General features: G+C 42.7%; 1 protein-coding gene across 1 annotated transcript in view; it reads left to right on the top strand.

Moving 5' to 3' along the window:
• The first annotated feature begins 387 nt into the window (after window positions 1-387).
• LOC121296028 (atrophin-1-like) overlaps window positions 388-14,656 on the top strand; it is a 72,189-nt gene continuing 57,920 nt past the window's right edge. Inside the window, exons 1-2 of the mRNA XM_041221169.1 lie at window positions 388-435; window positions 2,727-2,872. Coding sequence (XP_041077103.1) covers window positions 2,852-2,872 — 21 coding nt within the window. The 5' untranslated portion in view covers window positions 388-435; window positions 2,727-2,851. The remainder of the gene's footprint in view (window positions 436-2,726; window positions 2,873-14,656) is intronic.

The raw sequence follows: 14,656 nt of genomic DNA, 5'->3' as shown, positions 1-14,656 counted from the left end.
CTGGACTGCCACTTTAACATTTTAAGGGCTGCCACTATAAGAAAGAGCACACGGAGGGACACAGAGATGCACCATCCACTTTGCATGCAATAGAACAGACTTGAACATGAATCTGTATATATAAATCCAGTTTTTGTATTTTCATGTGTGATAGTGCAACAGTAGGCTGTATGTGGACTTCGATTAGCAATAAGGGAGAATGCGTTTTTAGTAACTCTTTGTACACATAAACCATACAGAACGTTTTGAGTGGATGTGTGAGTGGTTTTTTTTAATGTAAAATCGTGGAGAGAGAGAGAGAGAGAGAGAGAGAGAGAGAGAGAGAGAGAGAGAGAGAGAGAGAGAGAGAGAGAGAGAGAGAGAGAGAGAGAGACGCACAGGGCGAGAGGGAGAGACAGAAAGGCGGTGACGCTGTGTTGCGCTGGACAAATATAGGTAGGTAGAGATACTGTAACGCGTTTTTTCTTCGTTCATTCTTTCCATTTTGAACTGTCTGCTTGTCTGTCTGAATCTTAAATTACATACTCTCTGTAGCAATATTTAAAATTCATACTGCACCGCCGTGCTTATAAAATATATTAGACATGCTGGTGGTATTAAATTTCAAGGGGTAGCCGATAAACATCGTACTTGTAAGTTGGACTGTTTTGTTAGCAAATAGATGTATATCGGCAGACACACACACACACACAGCATCAGTGTACGTGCTATATAATAAGATATTTTGTCGTGCAAAATGTGAAAAAAAAAAAAAGTTCTATGGTTGTAAATGTTTATTGTGTTATGTGTGGATATGAACACACACAGTCTATATTCACTGGGCATGTATACAGTACAGTGTACAGTATATACAATACTGTTTACATTACCGGTTTACCGGCGATTGTATACAGTATTGGTAAGTCTGTATGCTTCTCGTCTGTAAATATAGCTACATGGTTCTTCTGATCATGTGATGGGCACGTTTCCTGTCATTTCCATGTTAATAATATGCAAATTAAAAAATTTTAAACATGAAAATTAAAAAAAAAAAAAAAAAAAAAAAAAAGGGCATGGACAGGTTGTTTGCGTGTTTTGCATACCTGTCCCGGTGGCGCAGTTTGTGTGTAATTGACTCTTAAAGAACTGTTGAAGGAGCAAACCGCATTCATTCTCTTACCTCACCTCATTGGCACTGACAGTATCAGCAGGGCACCCATTATCTTCAGCTGAATAGCTTGTTCTTTGTTTGCATTGTGCTCTTCAGTGTGGCATATGCAGGGATCTCAAACAGGCTGTAGGAGGAAAGTTTCTGCAGCTACCTGGTAAGAAATCACTGCCTGTACTCAGCCCAGTTTCACCCCACTGGTGAGGCCGTGTGACCTTCGGCACAGGAAGTGATATGATGATAGTGTATACTGTGTATAGAGTATGTATTGTGTGTATAGTGCATACTGTGTATAGAATGTATACTGTGTATAGATTATACCATGTATAGAGTGTGTATACTGTGGTGTGTCTATACTGTGTAGTGTGTGTATACTGTGTGTATAGTGTATACTATGTAGTGTATACTATGTGTACAGTATATATAGTGTATACTAGTGTATACTCTGTGTATAATGTGTATAGAGTGTTGCCTAATCAAGTGATTTTGCTTCTTTATTTGTTTATTCAAACTACAGCTAGGTCCTTTGGCAGTGTAAATAGGCTTGTTTGAGATTTATGACATTATTTTGAAACGCTGCTCTGCTTGACTCGGTTTCTTCTAGTTTCAGTAACACTGATGAAGGCATTAGAGCCCAAACGCTTGTCTGCTTGACTGACTGGGGGTACATATCCGACGGGGATATTGTGGAGGCTGGCATACTTCAGTATGTCTCACTTCAAAGTTTTACTTTTATCTATAGAACCGCTCGTGTAATTGTGATGGAATTTTTTGAATGGCATTTTTTAGCACAAGTTATTAATAGTATCAGAATCTTACCTTCCTGGGAGAGAAGACAAACAAAACTCAGGAGAAGTGAACATCTGATCTGACAATTTTACTAGCGGAATATAGATAGTAGGCTCTTATTAGCAGCACTTTAAAAACAATTTCAACATAAAGCAGCGCTGAACAAGGCTTTATCAAATCGATTCCCGTATCTCTTACTGGCTTTAAATTATTACTGCCCAGCGTTTATAGGAGAGCTAACCAGAACATTAATTCAGGATATGCTAGAATTGCAAATACAAATACCACAGCTGTATCCTGATTCCTGTGCTGTAGGTCACATGGTCTACAGCTTGACCTTTGAGTAAGTCTGAAATACAGAGGAATTGATGAGGAACCAGGAAGCAGCAGCAACTTTTCATTTATAATGCTGTCCTTGAAATACCTGCATATTCCAGATAGAAGCTTGCAGTGTAAGTAAGGGCCTACAAATCAGATGAGAGTTAAAGGAAAGGCTGTTATAATGTTGAAAGAGCTTATCAGTGGTAAGAGAATGGATTGTACACCTTGGTTAGCACGCCTTTAAACTAATTCGCAATACTGTGAGCCAGCCAGGCTTGCATGTCTTTGCATCTAGTTTGATTTCTAGATTAAGGTCAGTTTTTTTAAAAATAAAAATACATTTCCCACAGTGCTGTTTACAGGCTGATCCCACTGGAATGAGTGTGTCCCTGAAGCAGAGGCTCATGGAAGATGCATTTTTTTGACAGTTTCTCTGATAGTTTCTTCTTGTGTGTTTTCCTCCCATCAGATTGTGGATTCTGGCGACCTGCACCAGTTTGACTAGATGCTGTGGTAATTGAGTTACATTGAATTTCTGAAGATTACCCCCCGAAGTTGGGAGAAAATGGACTACAAGTTTTGTGGATCATGAAAATGCGCAATAACAAAAATTTGGTATGTGAGGTTTTATTCACCTATAAGAGTGCCCAGTATTTACTAAGTGGATAACATGTTGTTCAAACTGTGATGAGAAGTGCGGCCCGTTCATGTTTAGCAGGGAGGCTAACAAATTGAGTAACCTGCATAGACAATCCCTTAGACTTACCATGCTTACCTGCACTCTCTATCAGATGTCCATGTGCAGTGGTCTCTCTCACTCTCAGATATCTGTACACAGTGGTCTCTCTTTCTTTCTCTGTATCTCACTCTTGCTTAGATGTCTGTGCGCAGTGATCTGTCTCACTGTCTTAGATATCTGTGCACAGTGATCTCTCGCGCTCTCTCTCTTGGTCATGGAGGATTGTGGGAAGAGCTTGCAGAGAGGCAGTAGCGTTTAAACGTTGGTGCGGTGGGAGGGTGTTTTTTTGCTACCATCTTTTGCAACTTTTTGTAATTATTTGTTAATCGTTTACTTTGTTTATATGTCTTTGTTTCGTTGTTTTTGTTTGCATTTTACTATTTAATGAGTAGTGTTGTGTGTGTGTGTGTATGGGATCTCTCTCTGGAGGGTTGGGGGCTCTCAGCCGCCGACACAAGGTCAGCTGTTTGCCGGATACCAGCGTGTCGGTGGAGGAGTGCCTGCTGGCAGTAGGAGAGGTAGTCAGCTATGAAAACATAATGTCGGCATCCCGCATGAATAAAAGGTTTTTCATCTTTTTAAAAGAGGTATCGATGGTCAATCAACTAGTGGAGAAAAGTTTTTCAGTCAAAGGAGATTTTATTCATGAACTTGCCTGGTATGAGAAACTAGTGTCCCCAATTAAAAACATTCCATTAGAGTGTAAAAATACTAATGTAAAGCATGTTCTGTCTTTTCGGAGACAGGCATTTTTACTGCTGAATAACCTGGGGCAGGTGATTGATTGGAGCTTTGGTGTGGAGGGTACGGGCTGCGTTGTATTTGTTACCTCAGACACAATGCGGTGCTTTAACTGTGGGGAACAGGGACTCCAAAGGACAGCCTGCCCGAAGGAAAAGGGGAACTGCACGGCAACAGGTTCCAAACCCGGTGCTGTGCAGCGCTCTTCTCTCTCTGAAACCCAGCAAGCAGAGGCAGAGGTAGCGTTGATGGCTGTGGTTGTGCAGGGTGGAGAAGAGGAGAGCAGTGCTGTGGAGGTGGAGAGAGCCGTGGAGGAGCTGACAGCGAGGAAGGAGCAGAGGAAATGGAGAGGGAGCTCTCTGACTCCTCGCTTATTTCTGACATCCCCGATAGCCAATCTGTTAACAGGGTAAAAAAGGTTTATTCCCTTGATGAATTTAAACAGTTTGTGTTCAAAAGGAAAAAGGGAGGTTGAAATTGAAAACTTCTTCCCAAATTTGAGATAATTCCTCCACTCAGCACCGATAGGAGCCAAATGAAACCGAAAAAAGGGATTATCTCATAGCCTGATGCACTACAGAGATAACACGGACATACCCCAATAGCTGCTTCTGCATCCAGCGCTCAAGGAATATCACAGACATTTGCAGAGCTTTTTGAGATGTTATAGTAATAAAATGACGACTTGGATTGCATTATTGAGGAGTTTAATGATAAAACAAGTGATCAGGAGAGGATTTATTAGTATGCATGTCTATAAAGAGGTATGTGAAAAATACAGCGAACAAGAGGTGGATCTTGGCTGTAGATACAGTACTGAGTGTCCTTTTGCAATTCAATGTCTTATAAACATGTTTTACTTTGAAAAATATATTTTAAACAGCATGTGTAAAATAAACAGCACATGTGAAAATAAATTGGACCTGACGCGCTTGACAAGCGCTGAATAAATGGACTGCAAAGAGTTAAGTGTTGTTAATGATGATGTGGTGGTAGTGGGAGGAGATTTTAACTGCACCATTGATTTTACTATGGATAGAAACAATAAAGAGCCCAATCCCCAATCACCCAGTGAATTAGCTGCAGTTTTTCAGTTCAGTGGCCTGGTTGATGTCTGAAGGTGTCTGCACCCTGATGCAAGACACCTGGTCTCATTTAATTCACAACATATATATATATATATATATATATATATATATATATATATATATATATATATATATATATATATATATAGAGAGAGAGAGAGAGAGAGAGAGAGAGAGAGAGAGAGAGAGAGAGAGAGAGAGAGCGAGCAAGGTTAGACCACTTTTACACATCACACGCTCATCTCAATAAATTCATTAAAGCCAACATCATCGCCAGTAAACTCTGATCACCACTGCTTGTTAATTACAGTAATACTTACCACTGACCCTCATAGCACCTCCTACTGGCATTTTAATTTTAAGTTAGTATAGGATAGTGTGGGAGGGTAGAGGGTGGAGCTTTGGGGAAGCACCAGAAATGACAGCATACAGGAGCCGGAAATGGAGTTTAGTCCTTAGAGCCCTGTACCGTCAATGGTATCAGTGCAGGATTTTATTTTACAAACATAATAAAAATAGAATAGTCCAGTATTGCAAGAAATAAACAAGAAAACCACCTGGAATACCAGCAATGATAAACTCAGGTTTGAAATAAAAAGAGTAAATAAAAAAATCACAGCTGATTGCAATGATGGGACCTGACGGCCGCATGGTTCTACCTTGGGCCAAGATGACCGCCTGACCCGGAACTTCCTGTATGCTCAGAGTTCAGCCTCCTGATCCAGTTACAGTTAACCCTACACAGCGCTGCCAGTGGTCAGGAGGGCAGATTACGACAGGGACTCCTTTCAATCCTGCCTACCCCCCCCCCCCCCCCCCCACTCGGCCAACCCTAACCTGTAAATCACCACCCTCCCTTGAAAAAAAATCAGCGTTTTGATGCTCCTTACCCAAACAATGTTTAACAGTGAAGTTAAAGGGTTGCAGTGCCAGACTCCACCGAGTAATCCGGACATTCGTGTCCTTCATCATGTTTAGCCACTTAAGAGGAGCGTGATCTGTGACAAGAGTGAAGGACCGTCCCAGGAGATAATATCGAAGAGAGTTTGTGGCCCATTTAATGGCCAGGCACGCCTTCTCAATAACTGAGTAGTTGCGCTCCCTCTGAGCCATTTTCCTGCTAATGTATAGCACGGGGTGTTCTACCCCATCGATCTCCTGGGACAAGACTGTCCCCAGACAGGGTTAGGGTTAGGGTTAGGGTTAGGGTTAGGGTTAGTGCAGGGGCTTGGCAAAGTATCTGCTTTATCAGGTCAAATGCTCCCTGACACTCATCTGACCATTTTACAGTGTTTGGGGTGCTCTTCTTAGTTAGGTCAATCAAGGGGCTAAAACTTGGGGATAAAACGGCGATAATAGCCTGCCAGCCCCAAAAGTGACCTCACTTGAGCCTTGGTTCGCGGAACCGGAGTGTCCACCAAGGCCTGGACCTTGGAAGCCACTGGTTTTACCCGACCATTACCCATGCTAAATCCAAGATATTGGGTCTCTTGTTTGCCAAATGCGCATTTACCTAGGTTGACTGTTAGCCCTGCCTCCCTCAGAGACTGCAGGACAGCCGCCAATCTGTCAAGGTGCTCCTTCCAGGTAGAGCTAAAAATAACCACATCATCAATATACGCTGCCGCATACTGATGATGGGGACATAACACCTTGTCCATCAGTCTCTAGAAGGTAGCCAAGTCCCCATGCAACCCAAAGGGCATGGTCTTGAAATGAAACAAGCCATTCGGGGTAGCAAATGCGGTTTTCTCCTTGGAGCTGGGTGTTAGTGGGATCTGCCAGTATCCCTTCGTCAGGTCCAAAGTGGACAAGAACCTCGCCTTACCCAGTCTGTCAAGGAGCTCATCCACGGGGCATGGGGTATGCATTGAACTTGGAGCTAGCGTTCACCTTTCTAAAGTCCACACAGAAACGAGTGGAGCCATCATTCTTAGGTACCATTACCACATGACTACACCACTTGCTCTGGGAAGGTTGCACTACTCCCAGCTCGAGCATACTGGCCACTTCCCAGCTCATTACACCCCGCCGACTTTCCGGGATCCGGTAAGGCCTCTGACGCACTCGAACACCTGGCAGAGTAATAATGGCATGTTTAATAATGTTAGTTCTACCGGGCAACTCAGAAAAAACATCACTGAATTCCTCAATTAATTGGCCCAGCTCCTGTTTCTGACAGGGAAGTAACTGTTTCCCCATCGAAATTTTAGTTGTTTGACCAAGTGGCCCCACCTCAGGACCAAAATCCTCCTCGGGGATATCATTAGCAATAAACAGGGCCTCTCTGTCTCTCCAAGGTTTTAACAAATTTACATGATAAATTTGAAGTGGTTTTTGATGGTCCGACTGCCTGATTTCATAATTGACTCTCCCTATAGCTCGAACCACCTCATAAGGCCCTTGCCACTTGGCAAACAACTTAGACTCAGCTGTGGGAAGAAGCAGCAGTACCTTATCCCCAGGTCAAAAAGTCAGAATTCATGCTTTTTGATTGTACTGCTGCTGCTGCTGATGCTGAGCATTGCGCAGGTTCTCTTGAGCCAAACGACCAACTAATTCTAAGCGATCTCGTAGCAGTAGTACATATTTGACTACATTTTTAGACGTAGAGGTTTGGTCCTCCCACCCTTCTCGCACGAGATCGAGAATGCCTCAGGGTTGTCTCCCATACAGCAGCTCAAACGGGCAGAACCCAGTTGAGCTCTGTGGCACCTCTCTCACTGCGAACATCAGGAAGGGAAGGAGTTTTGCCCAATGTTTTTGTCCCTGGCTCACAAATTGCCTCAGCATCTGCTTCAGGGTCTGATTAAACCTTTCCACCAGGCCATCTGTCTGCGGATGGTACACAGAGGTGCTGATGGGATGGATTTTCAAAATTTTGTAAACTTCTTTGAGGGTATCGGACATGAAGTTAGTTCTCTGATCTGTCAGAATCTCTTTGGGCACCCCTACTCTAGCAATAATCTTAACTAGTCCTTTAGCAATGGCGACAGCACTAGTGGAGCGCAGTGGCACCGCCTCTGGATATCGAGTAGCATAATCCACCATTACTAAAATGTGCGTATATCCAGAGTTGCGGGATGCACTGGGCCCACTATGTCCATTGCTATGCGATCGAAGGGAGTACAAACCAGGGGCAGTGGGACCAGCGGGGCCGGGTGAACCCGTCCCAGTGCTACTCTCTGGCAATTGGGACACTCCGCTACATATTTTCCTCACATCCATGTGGAGTCCCAGCCAATAAAATCAGGCCAGTATTCGTTCCAAGGTATTTTCCTGCCCCAGGTGGCCAGAAAAGGGAATATCATGTGCCAACCTCATGACCTCCCGACGGAAAGACCCCGGAACCAATAACTGGGTTACAGGCTGTCCTGTGCCCGGGGCTTGGGATACCCTATACATCAAATGCCCCATCATGATGAAGTGAGGAAATGTGAGCGGCCTGTAGCCTTCAACATCCTTCCCCTCGACAGACCGAACCTGCCCTCGGATGTGCATCAGAGTGGGGTCGTTACTTTGCCCCCACTCTAGGTCCACACCCCGGTCCCAGAATTGCGGTATGCCGAGTGGGGCCTCAGTAGCTTCTGCTCTAGGGATCTCAGTAACCCGCTTCCGCTTATCACACTGGACACCCACACCCTTTTGTGTTCGTTTGACAGGCAACGTAGATTCTCCAACCAATCCCCAGCCTTGTCTCATTAATGCCCCCTCAAGTTTCTCAGCCCTCTGCTCTCTTTTAGTTTTACAGGGCCGAAACCTGGAAGTAATTATTTCAGCCTGCAAGGGAAAGATCTGGCCAATTGGCTCCCCCGTTGTGACCACCCCTTCTACAATGTGTGGCCAAGCCGCATTGACCTTAACTTCTGAATAGTAAGGCCAATCTCGACCCAAAATTACTGGGTATGACACCTTTTTAGCGACGGCCACGACTACATGGCACGTCCAACTTTGCACCGTCATTCTAACTTTAGTGGTAGGATACGCCTTGATTTCTCCATGAATACGAGATGGTCACAGACCCCTGTGGCTGCCAAGGTGTATCCTCCAAGAGAGCAGACCAAATTATAGTGTGACTACACCCCGAGTCCACTAATGCGTGGGTACTCATATTACCAACATCTACATTAATAATGCAAGTCCCCTCCCGACCCCTTCCCCTGTACTCACCACCCTCTGCAGCCGGACATCGCAAGGCCACATCACACTCCATCGCGACGGGACAGAATCTCGCGATGTGCCCCACCTCTTGGCACCGGAAGCAGGTAGGGGAAGGCAGCGCTGTGGGAGAAGGCTGTTTGTCCCTTGGTCCACTGGGGCGGGTCCAAGGATTCTCTCTTGATACAGCATACAGATTTCAGTTTCATTCTCTATGCAAAATTACAATTACAAGCATAGAAAACACGTAATAATACAATCAAAGGATAATATTCAAAAATAGTTATTAGTTTATAATATTAATTTAAAACACAGTAAACACTTAATATTTATTGGGAAACTTAAAATAACTAGTAAACTTGTGTCCACAAGTTGTGTAATTAAGAATGATTGTTAAGTCATTTTAATTAACTCTTAACACAATAATGGTACAACTGCATTGTAACTTGGCAAGTTTTATGACAGCTTACAATCAGCATTTTGGAAGTCGAGTTTCAAGGAGTTAACACAGTGTGTGGCCTGTGCCTTATCTAATCAGCTTTGAAGTAACCACTCAATACCCACAGCATGACGCACAGACAAGAGTCTGAATTAAATATCTGGAAAACGCTTATATTAAAATGAATTTAACCATGAATTTCCTTGACAGCATCTCACAACACAATACCTGGAACAATGAACAGCAAACAAAAAAAGATAATTGCGATCACCCTGTTCTACTGGAGAAAGAAGTAAGATCACTGTGGGTCCATGACATCGCCAAGAAAAGAAAAAGGTACAGCGAATATCATTGGCTGATACAGGAGCTCTGGTTTGATGAAGACAGATTTCAAACCTACTTAATATTGTGTTATTACTCTAGAAAATCAGAACTCAGAACCACATGCTTTTCCTCCATTGTACTTTTTTTTCTTCCTTGCAAAGGAGCCTCCTGCTTTCCACTGATAGGTTGCTGGTAGTTTACGTCATGGTGTGCCGTGGCAAAAGTTGAAAATATTTTATCTCCTTGGGTGCTGCTTCCCCCTGCCGCTACGTGTGACAGCATTCATTGAAAACAATTGCTTTTGCCACGCAGTGTGAATGGCCTTTGAGAGGCTGGCAGGGAAAATGGTTAGTGATCTGAGAAGCTCTCTCTCCCCTGAGCTCAGGAAGGCTGTGAGGGAGATGTCCAATGGCACAGGGCAGAGACAAGACTTCACCTTTCCAGGGCTGCTAGTGTGTCCAGCTGTAGGTGAAGGAGAGGGTTAAGGAGGGAAAGTGGGAATGGTACTAAACTTAAACACAGTTAAAGACTTAACTCTTCACACAGCAGGGAGTAAGAAATTATATCAGTTGTGTGGAAGGCATCACATTTTCATCAGTTGAGGGGGTTGGTAGATTCAAGGTGGAGGGCATGTCTGGAGGTAGAGGAGAGGCACAGGCCAGTTTGGAGGGTGCTGTATAAACTGCCCCTCACCAAAAGAGCGGGGGACCTGCAGTGGAGGATTTTGCACTGTATTGTGTCCACTGGCAGGTTTCGCCACAGATTTGATTCCAGTAATAGCTCAGAGTGCTGTTTCTGCTCTGCAGAGGAGACAGTGTTCCACATGTACAGCGAGTGTGTCAGGCTGCTACAGGAGCTCCTGCAGGGCCTAGGTGAGGATTTCACTAAAGAGCTTTTTATCTTTGGGGTTCCCTACACTTTTAAAAAGAGAAGCAGATGTGTTTTTATAAATTTGATAATGGATCAGGCCAAATTGGCCATTTTAAAATTCAGAAAGAACAGGTCTCTGGGACCTGGCTTACTGATGCTGTGGTGCAGTTCGTGGTATTCGTAGTCAGCCGGATAAGAGTGGATTTTTAAATTTTTTAAGTAAATAATAACCTTGAGGACTTCCAGGAGAGGTGGTGTGTAGGAGACGCTTTGTGTGCTGTGAGTGAGGAGGGGGCGCTCCTGTTTTTGTTCTAGTTTTAATTTTATTTTTACTGTTTTACAGTGTTTTTATTAATTTTGCCTTTAATCTGTTCTTAACAGAAAGAAAACACTGTGTTTTTTTTATTGATTTTTTGTGATCCTTTTATTTGTTTAAAATTTGTTTTTAAGGAGAAGATGTATTTTAGGATTTTTGTTAATATTGCTGAGGCAGTAGGAATCTTAATTTTGTTGTGTTTTACCTTTATTGAATTTTAATGGATTTTATTTGGAATGTTTAAGAAAGGATCTTAAAAGTCAAAAGTCTCTCTCTCACTCCTTCTCAGATCTCAGTCTGTGTGCAGTGATCACTTTCACTCTCTCAGGTGTCTGTGCAGTGAACACTTTCACTCTCTCAGGTGTCTGTGTGCAGTGATCTCTCACTCTCAGATGTCTGTGTGCAGTGATTACTTTCATTCAGATGTCTGTGTGCAGTCATCTCTCACTCTAAGATGTCTGTGCAGTGATCACTTTCACTCTCTCAGATGTCTGTGTGCAGTGATCTCTCACTCGCTCAGTGTCAGATGTCTGTGTGCAGTGATCTCTCACTCTCACTGTCAGATGTCTGCAGTGATCACTTTCACTCTTCCAGATGTCTTATGTGATCACTTTCACTCTTCCAGATGTCTGTTATGTGATCACTTTCACTCTCTCAGATGTCTATGTGCAGTGATCACTTTCACTCTCAGATGCCTGTATGCAGTGATCACTTTCACTCTCTCAAATGTCTGTGTGCAGTGATCACTCACTCTCTCATGTCTGTGAGCAGTGATCTCTCACTCTCAGATGTCTGTGCAGTGATCACTTTCACTCTCTCAGATGTCTGTATGTAGTGATCACTTTCACTCTCTCAGATGTCTGTGTGCAGCAATCTCTCACTATCTCACTCACAGATGTCTGTGCAGTGGTCTTTTACTCTTGCTCATGTTCAAGTTCAAATACTTTGTTGGCATGACAAGTATTGCCAAAGATACAATGCATTAACACAAAGGAATGAACATGAAACAATAAACAATATAAAGATTTATATTTTTGAGTCTGGCTAGTCAATTATGTGTCTCTGTTTCTGTGGCAGGATGCTACAAACTCTGCAGCTATTACTTCTCACTCTCTCTTCTTTCACATTATGATGTGCAGTTTCGCCTCTTGGGTCTGGAGCAGAAATCTCTCTATTCTGTCTGCCAGCCTGAGGGAGTATCTCTCTCAGCTCTTTGTATCTCTCACAGTGGAGGATGAAGTGAGTCTTAGTTTCAATCTCTCCACTGTGGCACTGGGTACAGAGTCAGTCGTCTCTGGGTCTCCATTGTGGTCTGTGCCTGCCTGTTTTATAGCTAGTTTGTGGTCACTGATTCTGTATTTAGTTAATTAGTGTTTGTTTTTGGGGTTTTTGGTGATAATGAGATACTCTGTCAGGGTGTATTCTCTGTTAAAAGAACTGTAGAGGTGGAGTTTGTTTTGGCGTTTAATCTGTTTTCTCCAGCAGAGGGTGAAGTTTTTTACTAGGGCAGAGCCAGGGCTCGCCTGGATATTAATGGCAGTTTTGGAGGAGAGGGGTGCGATGTGGGAGTGTAAACCTGGTTTAAGTGACTGTCTGACTGATTCCAGTGCTTGGAAGTGGAGGGTTTGGGCTGCTTTCTTTTAGGGTACCAGAATTGAGTTATTCTGTTCTGTATCGGGATTAGCAGAGGGACTCTCTCCAGCTCTGCTCTGCAGCCATTGTTGGGGATTCTGTGTGTGTGTGCAGGACCTCTTTACAAAACAGAAGGCGTGTGATTTCTGTGGGGGGTTTATACCACTTTGAGTAATCTGCAGGTCATTGGTATAAATGTTGAAGCGAATGGGACTGAGGCTACAGCCCTGTCTCACTCCTCTATCCTGGGACTATCTAAAGGGACCTGTCTGCTTGCCATTAATCTTTACACTATATTGCTGAGTACATACACTGAATGTGTTGTACACTTTTCCACCAATCCCTGACTGTAGCAATTTGAGGTACAGTCCAGGACTCCAAAGAGAGTCAAACGCTTTCTTGAAATCAATAAATCAGGTGAATATCTTGCCCTTGTTGGTGTTGTATATGTGTTTGTTGATCAGTGTGTTTAGAGTAAAGATGTGGTCAGTACTGCAATGTTTTGGAAGGAATCCAATCTTATTTATAATCTCTTGAATCATTAGGAACTGAGATATTCTGTGATTTATGATGCTACAGAATAGTTTACTAAGGTTACTCCCAACACAGACCCCTCTGCAGTTGTGTGGATTAAGAATGTCTCCACTCTTATAGATGGTATATAGGTGATGAGCCCCTCTTCCATTGCTTAGGGAAATGTCCAGAGAGCAGGACGAGGTTAAACCTCCTCAGCAGGGCAGAGTCGCTGTGCTTCAGCATCTCATTGAGGATCTGATCAGGGCCACTTGTTTTTCTGAGTTTTAATTTGGAAATGTGTTCTCTGATCTCATCAGTGGTAATGGGGGTGTCTAGTGGGGGTTTGGTAGTCTTAATCATTGCCTTCAGAGATCTCAGTTTGTTTAGAATATTAATTTTTTTGCTAGCGATGTTGTCAGTTTGGATTCCGTATAAAGGCACTGGAAATGTTCTGTCCAGATTTGACTAGATTTTCCAGATTGCTAGGGGTTTTTTCTGTTTGTTGGGGTTCAGTTTGTTCCAGGTTTGCAAGAATGAGTTGTCTTCTATGGCCTCTTCGATCTAAGCCAGATGGTGTTGCATCTAGCTGGCCTGTTTGTGTCTGAGAGTGGCTTTGTACATTTTCAGTGTTTGATGATACGAGTCCCACAGGTCTGCCCTAAGAGGCTCTCTGTGTTTTCTGTTGGCCAGCTTCCTCACACTGTGTCAGAATTTTACAGTCTCTGTCGAAACATCAGTTCTCAATTTTTAAAAAAAAATTCTTCAGCTTTTTATGATTTATTTTTTTTGTTTCATGTTTTTTCTACAGTTGCGTTTAAATTAGTAACTGCAAGATTTGTATAACATTGGGTCTGCTTGTAGTTTTTGTACAGGAAAGTATTAATCATGTCTTTTATGTCTGGGGTGTTTAGGGCTTGTTGGTATTTTTTCCAGCTGTACTGTGGAGGGGGTGAGTAGAGGTTTGCAGAGGGATTGTTGTGGTTGTTGTTTTGGGGATTTGGGGATTTCTTAGGCAGAAGACAGTTTCACAGTGGTCTGATAGGTAGGGCTGGGGTTTTACTGTCAGTGCATTTACTGTGGTTTGCAGAAGTATTCACCCCCTACCAATAATGTCACATTTTGTTTAATTACAAATAATGTGTGCACAGTTTTTCAAATTAACTTTTTTTTATTCAAAGCTGTAGTGGTTAAACTGAACACTGTGTAACAATATAGACTAAGTAAAATCTAGTGCCACAGCGAAATAGAAAATTTAAAAGGGTCAAGACAGAGATTTCCAAATGAAGTATGTTTATTGCCACTAATAATCTCAAAGAGGGATTCAAAGCAAAAACAAATGAAAATTAAATAATTCAGGAAGCAATAATAAATAAATAACAGCAAATAATTATTCTTATAGTCCCAACCAAAAATTAAAAGATGAGTCATAAATTGTATCCAATTGTCAAAGTGTTCAAAAAATAGAAAGAAATTCCAAAAAACACAGAGACAAAATTGGCTAAAAAACACAACACGAATGTCCATTCAAAAATGGTAAATCCCAATAGGAAAAGAGGAAAAGATGAAAAAATGAAAT

This window comes from Polyodon spathula, chromosome 21 (assembly GCF_017654505.1).
Source record: "Polyodon spathula isolate WHYD16114869_AA chromosome 21, ASM1765450v1, whole genome shotgun sequence".
Taxonomy (NCBI): domain Eukaryota; kingdom Metazoa; phylum Chordata; class Actinopteri; order Acipenseriformes; family Polyodontidae; genus Polyodon; species Polyodon spathula.
The sequence above is the reverse complement of the archived record's forward strand: the minus strand, read 5'-3'. Positions and strand labels throughout refer to the sequence as shown.